The sequence below is a fragment of the Sceloporus occidentalis genome, unplaced genomic scaffold, assembly GCF_023333645.1.
Source record: "Sceloporus occidentalis isolate IW3139 unplaced genomic scaffold, rSceOcc1.0.p SCAF_199, whole genome shotgun sequence".
Taxonomy (NCBI): Eukaryota; Metazoa; Chordata; class Lepidosauria; order Squamata; family Phrynosomatidae; genus Sceloporus; species Sceloporus occidentalis.
In genome coordinates, this window is record NW_028317179.1 from 227003 (window position 1) to 240453 (window position 13451).

The 13451-nt window shown below is 45.7% G+C and overlaps 1 protein-coding gene across 1 annotated transcript in view; it reads right to left on the bottom strand.

The window, feature by feature from the left end:
• Positions 1–13451, bottom strand: part of LOC149278148 (dynein axonemal heavy chain 6-like) — a 102260-nt gene that overhangs the window by 24891 nt on the left and 63918 nt on the right. The window contains 11 exon segments of the mRNA XM_089502265.1: positions 1820–1981; positions 2158–2355; positions 3394–3480; positions 3922–4095; positions 4868–5038; positions 7018–7185; positions 7933–8073; positions 9102–9230; positions 11473–11666; positions 12623–12627; positions 12869–13001. Coding sequence (XP_089358391.1) covers positions 1820–1981; positions 2158–2355; positions 3394–3480; positions 3922–4095; positions 4868–5038; positions 7018–7185; positions 7933–8073; positions 9102–9230; positions 11473–11666; positions 12623–12627; positions 12869–13001 — 1562 coding nt within the window.

The window sequence follows — 13451 nt, forward strand, 5'->3', positions numbered from 1 at the left end:
TGATGCCTTCCAATTTGACTCGTCCTTCGGAAGCCCCTGCCAGTACCGCAGGGATACAATCTGGGACAACCGTGCAGAAGTCCTGGTTTATGCTATTCCCCCCGAGCTGGAGGCTGTTATGGATTGCCTGGTCCAAGAGGAATGGCAGCTCGAGAGGGACTATAAAGAATTGCTGCGGAGAGTAGAGCTCCAGGAGTTACAAGGAGACTGGGAGCATGGTACTACAACTTGCGGGAGTGGGACCGAGGTCCTCTTCACCTACTCTGCGGCCCCTGTCCTGGTGAGAAGAACCGAGGCCCTCACCAGCAAGAAGAAGCGGAGGAGGAAGCCAAAAGCTCCGACCCATGTCCTCACCAACAACCCTGGCTGCTCTACCCCGGCAGAAGAGATGACTGTCCCCACCGCCCGAGTAAGTGGCACATTCCCCCTCACCAAACCCCTATCTATGCCCGTAGAAGCCAGTGCCCCAGACTGTCCCCCTGATTGCCCGAGTGTCCTGGAAGAAGCCCGGGTCACTGCCCCAGAGGTTCCCTATGAAGTCCCCGGTGACCCGGTAGAGGCACCGTTCCCCGACCTAGCGAGGACGCCAGAGGGGCTGCCGAGTTCCCTGGGTCCTCTCAGTAGCCTGGCGCAGGCCCTGGTTCCTATCCCTGTGTTCTCCGAAGTGATCCCACTCTCTCCGTGCCCAGGCAGAGGCACCTGTCCCAGAGAGGAAGATCGAGGGTCTGCTTAACCCTCCCGGTGGTCCAGTATTGGCACCTATCCCTGCCCCGGAGTATTCCCCTGGGTCCCCTGAGTACCCCGCAGAGCTGCTTAGCTCGCCCAATAACCCTGTAAGGGCACCTGTTCCTGTCCCAGAGTGTCCCCTAGGTCACTCCAGTGTTCCGGTAGAGGCCTCGCTTACTACCTCTACGTGTTTCCCTGGTTTCCCGAGTGCCCCCGGCCCGATCAGCAGGGTTTTCCTTCCATGCAACCACCCTGGCCTGGCAGCTGCCCCAGACTCAGTTCCCAAGACTAGGGAGCAAGAGTCTCCACGTGCCCCTGTTACCCCGGTGAGGGGGATAGCCATGTGCCCCCGGCTGAGCTGGGACCGTCCTCCAATTCACAGAGGACTACTGACTATCCTTTTGGGCAACCAGGGCCCTGGCCCACCTTCAATGGATGATTCTGACAAAGGGGGCCATGAACTAAGGCCTGCACCTTTGAACTTTGTCCACTCGGACAGCCTGCAGCAGACCCGTGTGGATCTGCCTGGTCTGCCGGACCGTTGGTCAAGGGGGAGATCTGTGACAGGGCCAGGCTAGCTGGCTCATGTGTCATATGAAGTTTAGCCGGGTCACGGAGCACTTTTGTGTCCGGTTCTGTATACTGTGACCCGGTAATATATTATATTGTGTTTATTGTGTAACCGGCCCAGAGACTGATGTGGATTCAGCCCCAGCCTTCAAGGAGACGATCCTATAATCTGGCTGGGGCTCTTAATCAGCCAACACAGCCCTGTCTGCCCAGACGGCACCCGCACTACAGGGGGGATAACACAGGTGGGGGAACCCATTGTATTCTGTAATCCCCTCACCTGATACATCCCCTGTATACTGATGGGATTTGTGATGGGATGTGGCTGATGGGATTGGGGGTTGGGTTCGGTACACATTGCATGGAGATTGTATATAAGTTCTGTGTGTTTGTAATAAAGAGAGTTCTTCTTGGTTTACTACGAATGGTGGTCTGGATGATCCGTGGATAGCTGAGTGCGATCCGTATGAGGGACTGACTGGGGACCCAGCCTTGGGTACGGTGACCTTGTAACAAACGCTACCTGCAGGAAGAAGTCCAGCATTGAATGTGCGCTGTCCGGCACGTTGGCTTCTAATGCCTCTGCCTTCAGATCCACGAATATCCCGTCCAGCTCGTCCTTGTCGAAAAGGTCTGGAACCTCTCCGGAGGTCAGGATACAGTTTATATCTTCTAAAAATGAATCCTACAACAGATCCCAAACATATACATCTATATCCCTTCAACTGCACAAACAAACCACGTGAGAGGATTGGGAGCAGAAACAGCTAAATGCGGGTAGTGACTGGCAACTGGTATATTTTACAATTTAAGTTGTTTTTGGGACAGTTTTATTGAATAGTTTTATTTCTGTGTGGTTACCTTAACTAAGTCAGCGTCGGTGATGAGGAAAACCGTGTTCTTTCCTAGAACTCCCGTCCGCTTGTAAACGTTCTTCAGCTCTTCCCTGAATTCTGATTGGCCATAATTTTGAGTTAAGGACAACCGGAAGAGCCCGCACTCTGAGATGTAGCAAGCCATGGCTGCACTGGTTATTTTTCCTGTGCCATCCAGGCCAACCTGTGAATATAACACTTTGCTAAAATCACAGCACTGGTTCTCAGAGACAGAAGTAAAAAAAAAAACATGACAGCAACAGGAGAAAGAAATAGAGAATGCAAAAAAAAATAAAAAAAATAGTTAATAATCAGACCAAACTATTTAGTAGATTATATAGTGCTAGGCTAATTAAAATAGATGTATTATTACAGGGGTTAAATTGAAAGAATTCATGTTTTACTGTGTTAAAATATTTTTGATCTCCTCGTAGGGTTAACTGACTGTGTATTATTTGACTTCTAGTACTAATGCCAGCAACTGTAACCATTATGAATTCAACCAAACACTTCAGAAGGTTTTTATTGCACAACTTGCCACAATGATGTTTTTTCATCACTATGGAAATTCAGTTACTCATGAAAAAACAGCCATAGATGTAAATGTAAGTATCAGTAAATATATATTAAACAACACATTGATTACTATAAACCTCCATAAATAAATAACACTAATCTAATTGACTATTGGAAGCAGCAGAGATAATACTCCAAGCTGTAAAATAATGCAAAGGTTTAAAAAGTTATCTATTATTGACCAATAACTTTGAAAACAGTTAAATTCGGGATCAACTTTTCTGGCTGTAACTTCCTTTATGACCAGCAGGTGGTGCTCTAGTTGTTTAAATACACGTTTTTCTATTTATTTAGATATGTTTATTGCCTGAAATATGGATACGCAACAACTGAACTACTCTACTGAATGTAACGCCTTTATAACTAAATTCCACATTAAAAAATCCTATCCAGTGCTGCTGAAAACCCGATCCCTTCCCAGAAATAATTCTTAACCACATAAAATTATCTTATTCATAATTTTTGGCTGAGAACAATTTATTGTCTCGCGACGCAAGAAGGCAGTGAGAAAGCTGGGAATTTACCCCGTTTTGCCCCCCTTTTTTTTTTTTTACTACATATTACTATAAAATACCCAAACATATTAATAGTAAATATTATTAATGCGTTTAAATGTTCGGTAGCCAGCTTGCTACAATACTCTCACCAGCATCATGTGACCTCCCGGCTGTCGGAAGACTCTGGCCGCTCTTATAATATGCTCGACGGCTTCTTTAAAGAACACCCACGCGCTCTAGAAAAATAACCAGATTATCTTTAGCATGGCGTCAATACACTTGGTAGGATCTAGAGGCTTACGTTATGCATACATTATGTACTATCTGCCTCTACAGACACTTCTTAATCTTTATGTGGCATAGTTACCAACAATCTCAAGTTAGATGGGACTAGTTCCCCAGCTAGGGGCTGTCACGGCCAGTCTCCCAAGGGAGCGGATGTGTTAGTATCACATGAGAGGTCGTGCACCAAGGACCCTGGCGAAAGAACCCAACTAACAAGTATTGGGTGAAGAGGCTATTTTTTTTTATATTTATGTATATACGGTATATATAAGTACTAAAAAAATCTAAAAAGTACTAAAAAATGAAGAAAAAAAATTCTGCCAATGCCTTGTGGGTGCAAAAAGGACCTTTACGATATATAATGGAATTCTGCATCTTTTATATATACGTACTCCTGAGTTTGCGGAACCGATTTTCATTTTAATGCGATATTCTTCTAGTCTGGATACCAGCAGCTTATGGTTGGTGACGGGTCGGTAAATCCTGGATTTGTTGGATGTGTTCATCTCTAGGAAGTCCGCGAACTGGACGGGCTCTCTCATGAGCTTCTCCTTAGACCAAGAAATCTGGGGAAATAAATGGGATGAGAACTGAAATCGCTTTACTGAGCTGCCCATCGCTTCAGTGATAACATGACCATGAATCGTGGACCTGGTGTCATCTCCGAGCTTAAATTCAGAAGCTCATACTGGACAATATTCATTGGTAGACGAAATGCCCTTTGGGTGACACGTGCCATCCCCACTGGATTAATCCTGTATCTGCTGTCCGAACTAGAGGGGCTTCAACATTTTCTTAATGACCCCGTATACCACACCTGTTACCTATAGAGGACCATGCAATGGAGTCGGCCAACAGTTCCAGGACAATCTCCGTAGGCTGCCACCTATGTCTCGTAGGTGAGAGAAATCTCTCCAGTGGGTGCATTATTTTATAAAATCTACCCCACAAATGTTTTTTCAACATGGAATTCTATGTCAGCTTACTCTTCCTATAGACTTGAGACCTGAGTATCCACTAGAATTCTGAGCACTTAGAATTCTGTCCAGAAACGGAATCTGAGTGTCTCCAGGGCTTGCGAAATCCAATCAATTTTTTTTTATATTTATTTTCTGCTTTTTGGAAGTTTTGGCTCTATGTTTCAGACACAGGTTTTTTTGGGGGGGGATACAATAAGGCAGCAATTTTGTGAAACATTCTTAGATATAACCATTTGTGTGTCTTTAATGTGGCATTTCTTCTCTGAGTTATAGGAAATTCAGATGAAAAAACACAGATTTATTTATGTCAGCGATGAACATGACGCCCGCCCAAGGAAGGAAATGTTCCCAGGTTTACCTTGAAATAATTGTGAAGCTCATCCGACAGACACTGATAAAAGACTTCCCTGTCTTTGTCTTCCACAAGACGGTCATGGAACACACGTGTGGCTTCATGTGACAGTAACTGAGCTGCGTGTTCCTTTGTGACAATAACCGACTTGTTGCCCTGAAGAAGTCCTTGCAGGACCTGCACACAATATACATTTATCATTTAACAGCCATCTGGGCCCAAGGACCAGTAATAATAATAATAATAATAATAATAATAATAATAATAATAATTAGATTCAAACCCACACTTACTCTCTCAAAATACACAATCTCTACCTTTGAGTACCTTTGGCACCGGGGGCAGTTCCTATATTCCGCACCCTACCTTAAAATGTAGAAACACCCACACTAACTCCTACTCATGCTCCCCCCACTCACTCCCTATTACTGTGAGGCCGAAAGGCTGGTATAATGGTGGAGTCCGGTATGCAGATACGTAGCACCAGGAATACGCAGTATGGTAGGTGAGGATAAGCCGAAGTCAGGTACGAAGCCGTAGTCAGGGAAATAGCAAGCCGCAATGTCAAAATCCGAAGCCAGAGTCAGGAAACCGAAAAATCAGGAACGCCGTTTAGTAGCCAAGGGTCGGAATATAGAGAGCAGCAGAGTCGAGGGTAAGCCAGGTTCGGTACACAATAAATCAGCAGGAAGCATATAACGCACAGAGCTCAAACTGGAAGGAACAATCACTGAGCACTGAACTAGTCTCAGTGCTCAGATTTTAAACTTGCCGCCTGGGGAACGCCTCGCCCCCAGCCGTGACGTCATAGGAGCGCGTACCCCGGCGTCTCCATTCCGGGACGCATAAAGCTTGTTGAGGGCGCGCGCGCGCGCTCCTAGTGGCAGACATGTTACCAGCAGCGGAGGAAGAAGCTGGAGACGCGCCGCGGGATGCAGTACCCGCGGGCATCGGGTATTCAGGTGAGTCGCTTCGGAGGACCCGGGGTTGCGGCCCCTGACAATTACTCATGTTCTCTCACTCTCTCACACTCTGATTCACTCTTTCACACACTCACTCGCTTTTTACTAATACTCGCTCACTCACACACTCTCTCACACACTCTCTCACACACACTCACACACACACTCTCACACACTCACTCACACACTCTCTCACACACTCTCTCACTCAATGTCTCCCACCTTCCTCTGGACACACCCTCTCCCCGATTGGAAGGTACGGGGGGAGAGGTCATCCCCTTGGCTCCACCTCAATCAGGGGAGAGGGTGTGCCTGAAGGCTCCGCCTTTTCGTAGAAGTGCTCCAGGAGGGCTGGTTCATGGAGAAGCGAATGAAGAAAGGAGAAGAGGAAGAAGAAAGAGGACAGAAGGACAAGAAGAGGCAAGAGAAGAAGTGGAGCTGCAGGAACGGAAACGGGGATGCAGTCGGCGGAGAAGGTAGAGAGACAATGAGAGAGATGGAATTTCCGGGACACTTGGGACCTCTGTAACATAGTAACATAGTAACATAGTTCATAAGGTTGAAAAAGACCAAAGTCCATCAAGTTCAACCTATATACATATTGTGTCCCTATTGTGTTGATCCAGAGGAAGGCAAAAAAACCCTTATGAAGCAGATGCCAATTGCCCCATACCAGGGGGGAAATTCCTTCCCGACTCCAAATATGGCAATCAGAATAAATCCCTGGATCAACGTTCTGTCCCTATTAATCTAATATCCATAACTTGTAATATTATTGCTTTCAAGAAACACGTCCAGGCTCCTTTTGAACTCTTTTATTGAGTTTACCATCACCACTTCCTCTGGCAGAGAGTTCCATAATCTCACCGCTCTTACTGTAAAGAACCCCCGTCTGTGCTGGTGTAGAAACCTTCTTTCCTCCAACCGTAGAGGATGTCCCCTTGTTATAGATACAGTCCTGGGTATAAATAGGTCCTGGGAGTGATCTCTGTACTGTCCCCTTATATATTTATACATAGTTATTAAATCCCCCCTAAGCCGTCTTTTTTCCAAACTAAATAACCCTAATTCTGTGTGCTGGTGTGGCAACCCCTGATGGGGCATCGATGGAGGGAAAGAGGGATATTTGTCCTAAAGAGGGACTGAGCCTCCTCAAACATGGACACTTGGGAGATACAGAATGTAAGATATTACCTTAAAGAGATCTCTTAAATTAAAGGTGTAGTGGCATTTGGCTGGTGTTGGCAGCATGTTCTGGCACATCTTGTAATAAATGGCTATTGCGCAAGAAGATAAAATATCTCGACACTTCTGTATTTCAGCTAAAAAATTATTGTGTTGCAGAAAGGAACCCAACTGGACCTGCAGGGAAGAAAGGAATATAGTAATAATAATAATAAAGTGATTTATCATCAATGGATACATTTTCTTTCAAGTAGCCTTTACAGGCTGCGTCAATGATTTATACAATACCAGCAGATCCGTGAATCAAAAGTTTCTAAAATACCTGCTTTTTTAGCAGATCGATAAATCAAATCAGAATTCTCCACTCCTGGATTTTACAGGATTTTTGTACTCGCCTAAGCAGCCAATTCAGCAAAGTACCTTCTACACGTCACTGGATTCTTATAACCATGAATGTGAGTGTGAGAGAGTGAATGAGAATGTGAGTGTGAAAGAGTGAATAGGAATGAGATAATGTGAGACGTAAGAGTGAATGTGGGCACTGGGCAACAAATTTTGTTCCGAAATTAAAAATGCCCCCTAATTTTCAGCTGAACCGATGGACAGGGAGCGTAGATCGTTGGCTGTAAATGAATGGGTCAAAAAAGAATTGTTTTTGGTACATTTGCACATGTCTACTAGATGGTCTAAATCAGTGTCCAGTTTACTGGATGCCTGTGAGGAGCAGGGTTGTTACGATAACCTTTCTAACATTCTATAAGAAAGGATGCCTGCCGCCAGCTTGAAAACGCTTCCAATGATAAGTTATTTCTCAGTACAAGTTGCTTGAACTACAGGATAAATACAGAACCAAAACTTCCTGGGCAGGCAGTCACCTAGAATTAAGCGTGAATTATACCGAGGATTTAAAGATACGGACATTACCTGGAAAATATGCTGCAGAGCCTGCACGGAGGGGTGAGGAAGGACGATCATACAGAAGTGTTTCAGGAGACGAGGGCTGATCTCATTCCTCCCTCCACCAGGGGGAGCGCAGGCGCCGATCATAGAGACATCCTGAACGTTCTGTGGGACATAGTCATTGGATGTTAACGAGGTCTACTAATCATTTACAGTCTTTTGCAGTGAAATAAAAAACCTCTATTGGGTTTTACAGTATAAGACTTTTAATATTTGTGTTTCTCCACTTTCCTTGGTAGCAGTTGGCGAGGATGAAGCTAAGACCCATATACTTTTTTCTTACTAATTCTGGATACATCCAGGGCTATAATGCAAGAGTCTACAATGTTCTAGAATATTTTGGAGTCATATGGAGCATGGCTCATCTCTAGGGTAACACCTTACTAGGGATGCACCAATACCGATACTGGTATCAGTGCTGATACACAGCAGTTGCAACGAGTACTTGATGAAATTAATGGGGTCTTAAAAGGGGTGGGATGAAGAGCTGAGGCGAGGGCATTGGGAGGCACGGTGCATGCACGGCGGCCTAAGGGGGGCATAAGGCTTTTCTGGAGGCAGAGTGCTCTATGAAATGCCTTTTAACCCCCTTTATGCCACTCTGCCTCTAGAAATGCCTTTTAACCCCCTATATACCACTCTGCCTCTATAAATGCCTTTTAACCCCCTATATGCCACTCTGCCTCTAGAAATGCCTTATGCCCCCCCCTATATGCCACTCTGCCCCATAATATGCCTTTTAACCCCCCATATGCCAGAGTGGCATATAGGGTTACAAGGCATTTCTGGAGGCAGAGTGGCATATAGGGGGTAAAAAGGCATATCAGGGAGGCAGAGTGGCATAAAGGGGGGTATAAGGCATTTTTCGGTTCAGAGTGGCAGGCCGGGAGCAGGTTAGCAAACAGATTTTCTCAATCATAGCTTTTTAAAAAAGTATCGGTGAGTACTTGACAAAAAGTATTGGTACTTGTACTCGGTCTCAAAAAAATGATATCAGTGCATACACCTAACCTTTTCTGAGGTCATCAACAGATAAATGTGTTGCCCGTTTAAATTGATATTATTAAATGTTCAACACTTGCGATTTGGCATTGTGCTTCTCTGTTTAGAGACACGCGACCATTAATACGCACCTTCCAGGTAAGAGTCTTGGCGTCATAAAACCCCCCGAGCTCTAAAAACTGCCGTATCAACTCCAGTGGCGGCTGGGCTCCGTACGCTTCAGGATTTGGCATGTTTAGGTCATCGATAAATACAGCCACCTTCGGAGAACAACGTATTATCAACGTAACTATAACATCTCAAGACAAAAATTATACAAATATAAAATATGTATATATATATATATATATATATATATACCGTATTTTTCGCTCTATAAGACGCACCTGCTGATAAGACGCACCTAGATTTTAGAGGAGAAAAAAAAGGAAAAAATATTTTGAGCTAAAAAATGGGCTATAAAAAAAGGACATCATCCTCCCGTCATGCCTGCACAGAAAAAAGCTGGTCAGACATGATGGGAAGTGTAGTTGGACTACAAGCGCCGTACTGCGCATGCGCCGGCGCCATACGTGACACGGCGCTTGCGTCAAATCCCCCCGTCCTCTCCATCCAGTCCGCCCTTAGCCGTCGCAACGGACCAGAGAAGAGGAGAGGCGGCGACAGAGGCGGCGGTCTCCAGATGAAGACCTCCCCTGGACGGCGAAACGAGACAGAGACTGTCCGGGACACTTTTGGTGAGTACCGTATTGGCTCGGATATAGGCCGCCCCCGTATATAGGCCGCACCCTAAAAGTTTGGTGCTTTTTTAAAGAAAAAGTTTTTTTCTTTAAAAAAGCACCAAAAAACATACTGCCACTCTGCCCCCCCCCGCCCCCCAAGATATGCTACCACTGTCCTCCCTCCCCGAGATACGCTGCCACTGTCCTCCCCCCGAGATATGCTACCACTGTCCTCCCTCCCCGAGATATGCTACCACTGTCCTCCCTCCCCGAGATATGCTGCCACTGTCCTCCCTCCCCGAGATACGCTGCCACTGTCCTCCCTCCCCGAGATATGCTACCACTGTCCTCCCTCCCCGAGATATGCTACCACTGTCCTCCCTCCCCGAGATATGCTACCACTGTCCTCCCTCCCCGAGATATGCTGCCACTGTCCTCCCTCCCCGAGATACGCTGCCACTGTCCTCCCCCCGAGATATGCTACCACTGTCCTCCCTCCCCGAGATATGCTACCACTGTCCTCCCTCCCCGAGATATGCTGCCACTGTCCTCCCTCCCCGAGATACGCTGCCACTGTCCCCCTCTGCCCCCCCCTCCCCAACTTACCGGAGCAGACTCCCGGGTGTCTTGCGGGGCCGGCGGGGGACATCTACGCAATACAACTTCCGGTGCGGCACATCCGGCACCGGAAGTTGTATTGCGTAGACGTCCCCCGCCGACCCCGCAAGACACCCGGGAGTCTGCTCCGGTAAGTCCGCGGGGGGTGCAGAGGTAAAACGCATCCGCACGATGCGCTTAGACAACCTCCCGTGCCGGCACCCCCCCCGTGGGAAGTGCTGTCAGGGGAGGCTGTCTGAGCGTATCGGGGAGTAGGATGCAGGTCCCCTGCACCGCTGCGGGGGATCTGTATCCTAACCCCGCTGCCTGCCCGGCGCCCGGGACTGCATGTCCCGGGCGTCGGGCGCTAGACCCGAAAGTCTTAAAGTGGGGGAAAAAAGTGCGGCCTATATTCGAGCCAATACGGTATATCGTTGCCCCCCCCCCCTGCCTGCATCTTCGCTCCATAAGACGCGGCTGATTTTTCATCCTACTTTGGGAGGAAAAAAACTGCGTCTTATGGAGCGAAAAATACGGTATATATATACATGATACAAATAATATATATATATATATATATAAATGATACAAATAATATATATGTATATATATAAATGATACAAATAATATATCTATAAATGATACAAAGTATTTTTGTTTTTGTGATATGCATCAACATCTACGAGCTTCTCTAAAAGTAAATAATTTACAAAGAGTTTGTATAGCAATTGAGTTATAGTCACCAAAAACAAGAGTCTTTAAAGAGACATGAACATCTCTGTACATTCCATACAAGTTTACATCTCTTCAAAGACGCTTGTTGGAATTTGTACGGTAATCTTTTTTTTAATGAGGCTCCTGAGTGGCCGAAGCGGCTGCTCAACCCCTAAGGTTTGGTCATAACCTGCAAATATGCACAAAAACGCGTGTTTTCTTTTCTGTACTTTTTGGCTCTGACCAAACCTTAAGGTCAAGCAGCCCCCTCCTGCCAGGAGCCCCAGTAATGGTGTCCAGAGAAGGCTTTAAACTGTATGACAGTCTCTTGTGGGTTAAAATGCGGTGCAGTCCCACTGATTCAGCTCCTTTGCAACAGATGCCAATTTGAATCAGGCTGGGTTAGTAGGACTTGTAGAAAGACCGGTCTGTCTCCTGTTTCCAAGACGCCGAACTTTATTGCTCTTACCGTTTTAGATTTCGGAACTCCGAGGACATCTCTGCCTTTTTTCAAGAGTTTATTGAGGATCTGGCTCTGGAGTCGGGCAGCGGTGCTGTGCGCTCCTAACTGCACGGTCGAAACGATCAATTGCTTCGCCTTCCGAGATCTTCTCTCCGCGACAGACAATCGTTCAGCTGGTGCCGCTCCGACAAGGTATCCATCTACGTCGGAACAACTCGGTTATTAACAATTCCTTTCACTGTTATTAAAACGTGACCCCAGCTGGTGTCTCGTACCCCCTTTTCAACAAGTTCAATTGATATTCTGTAGGCAGATATGCAGAACGGCTACAACTTATACATGCGCAATGACACGGCACAAATCGATGATGCCCCAATCCTACCAGTGGATTTCTCATCGCAAGCAGGTTCATTATTCATCAGCTCGAGGGCCGGTGGGAGCAGGTGACCTCGGATCTCCCCACGACACAGATCTCCCTACTCACCTTTAGATCACCCCCAGACATTTTAGCTGGTGGGACATTAGACAGAGGCTGACATTTGGAGAGACCGGATACAAAGACTGTATAAATCGCTGGTATTGTAACAATTTTAGGGATTAAAAAAACCTAAAACAATTGCTTTTTTATCTACACATTCATAGCACCATGGAACGGAGCTCATCTAAACACGTCTCTGTAGAAAAAGCCATCTTATTTTGACCCTTCCGGGTGCGTTGCCAGTGATATCACATGCTGGGGTTCTAATGGAATTAAAGCTTCTGCCACCTTTCGGGAGTCTCTGGTGATTTCAACGACTCGTTGAAACGTACGGAGCTGATATTGAGCTGGCTACGGCTTGACGTGACAAGGGACCTCTGTGACTTTTTTTCCCCCCAATTACATCGCTCGGTATTGACGTTCCTTTAATGAAAATATTTGAGCTACGTTTGGGCCACCCGGGTTTAACGAAGTGATCTTGCTGCTGAAATAGGAACTGTGAAATAACAAAACTTTTTTCGATGTTAAAGGGGATCAGATTCATTCGGCCCCCGTCTAGTCGGCCGTTTCTCCTGCTGTAAAGACTCAGACCTCAATCAGTCGTTGGTCTCGTCTTAGATTCAGGAGCCGTATGTCTATCCCATGGATGTTTAATACCCTCACTGTATTACTCTCTACCACTTCTGAAGATCCAGAGAACACGGAGTAAAGGGCAGTTAATTAATATAGTGTATAGAAGCATAAAATATAGGATTCGGGAACATACATAACCTTACCGATATCTAAACCGAGAGCTAAACGGTCATCGCTTCCTCTACTAGCCGTTAAAGATGTGATATTCTGCAAAAGACTGAAAATTGGCTGAAATTACTATTTTGCTTGCATTTTTTTTATTAAAAAAAAAAGTAAAAAATAAATGTTTACCTTATTTTTCTGGATTCGTTAAACAGAAAAATGTCCCCTAGTATTGTGCCAGGTTTCACGGACAGGCCGCCGGGTTTCTGGAGCTTCCTAAGCATGTTCTGGATTAACATAGATTTTCCAACTCCAGAATCGCCTAAAAAAAAAAGAAAAAAAGAGTTCTAAATATTAAAAACAGTAAGAGTCCCAGGCTTCATTTGTCACGTTGTTTTTTTTTAATGTGACGGTAATAGGTTAACCTCCGTTGGCCGATAATCTAATAGCCGGCGTGGAAAATGAGGTCACGCGGAAAAGTTGGCATTAAAATGTAATAATTTATCATAAAAGCCAGACGCGATAACACAGAAAGTGCATAATCTGATTTTATACTCGGCATCTTTCACCGGGACAGATGAGAGCTCGCAGGTGATAAAAATGTTATTATTTCTCCTGATGCGTTTGGAAGTCACCCGCCGCACATATCTTATATATGCATAAACAGAGCAATCACGCTGCCGCTGCTATTTGCATGTTCAGGCTGGAAGAATAAATCAACATTATACCAACATCTTACTGCGAGAAATGTATTACATCATAACTGCTTTAA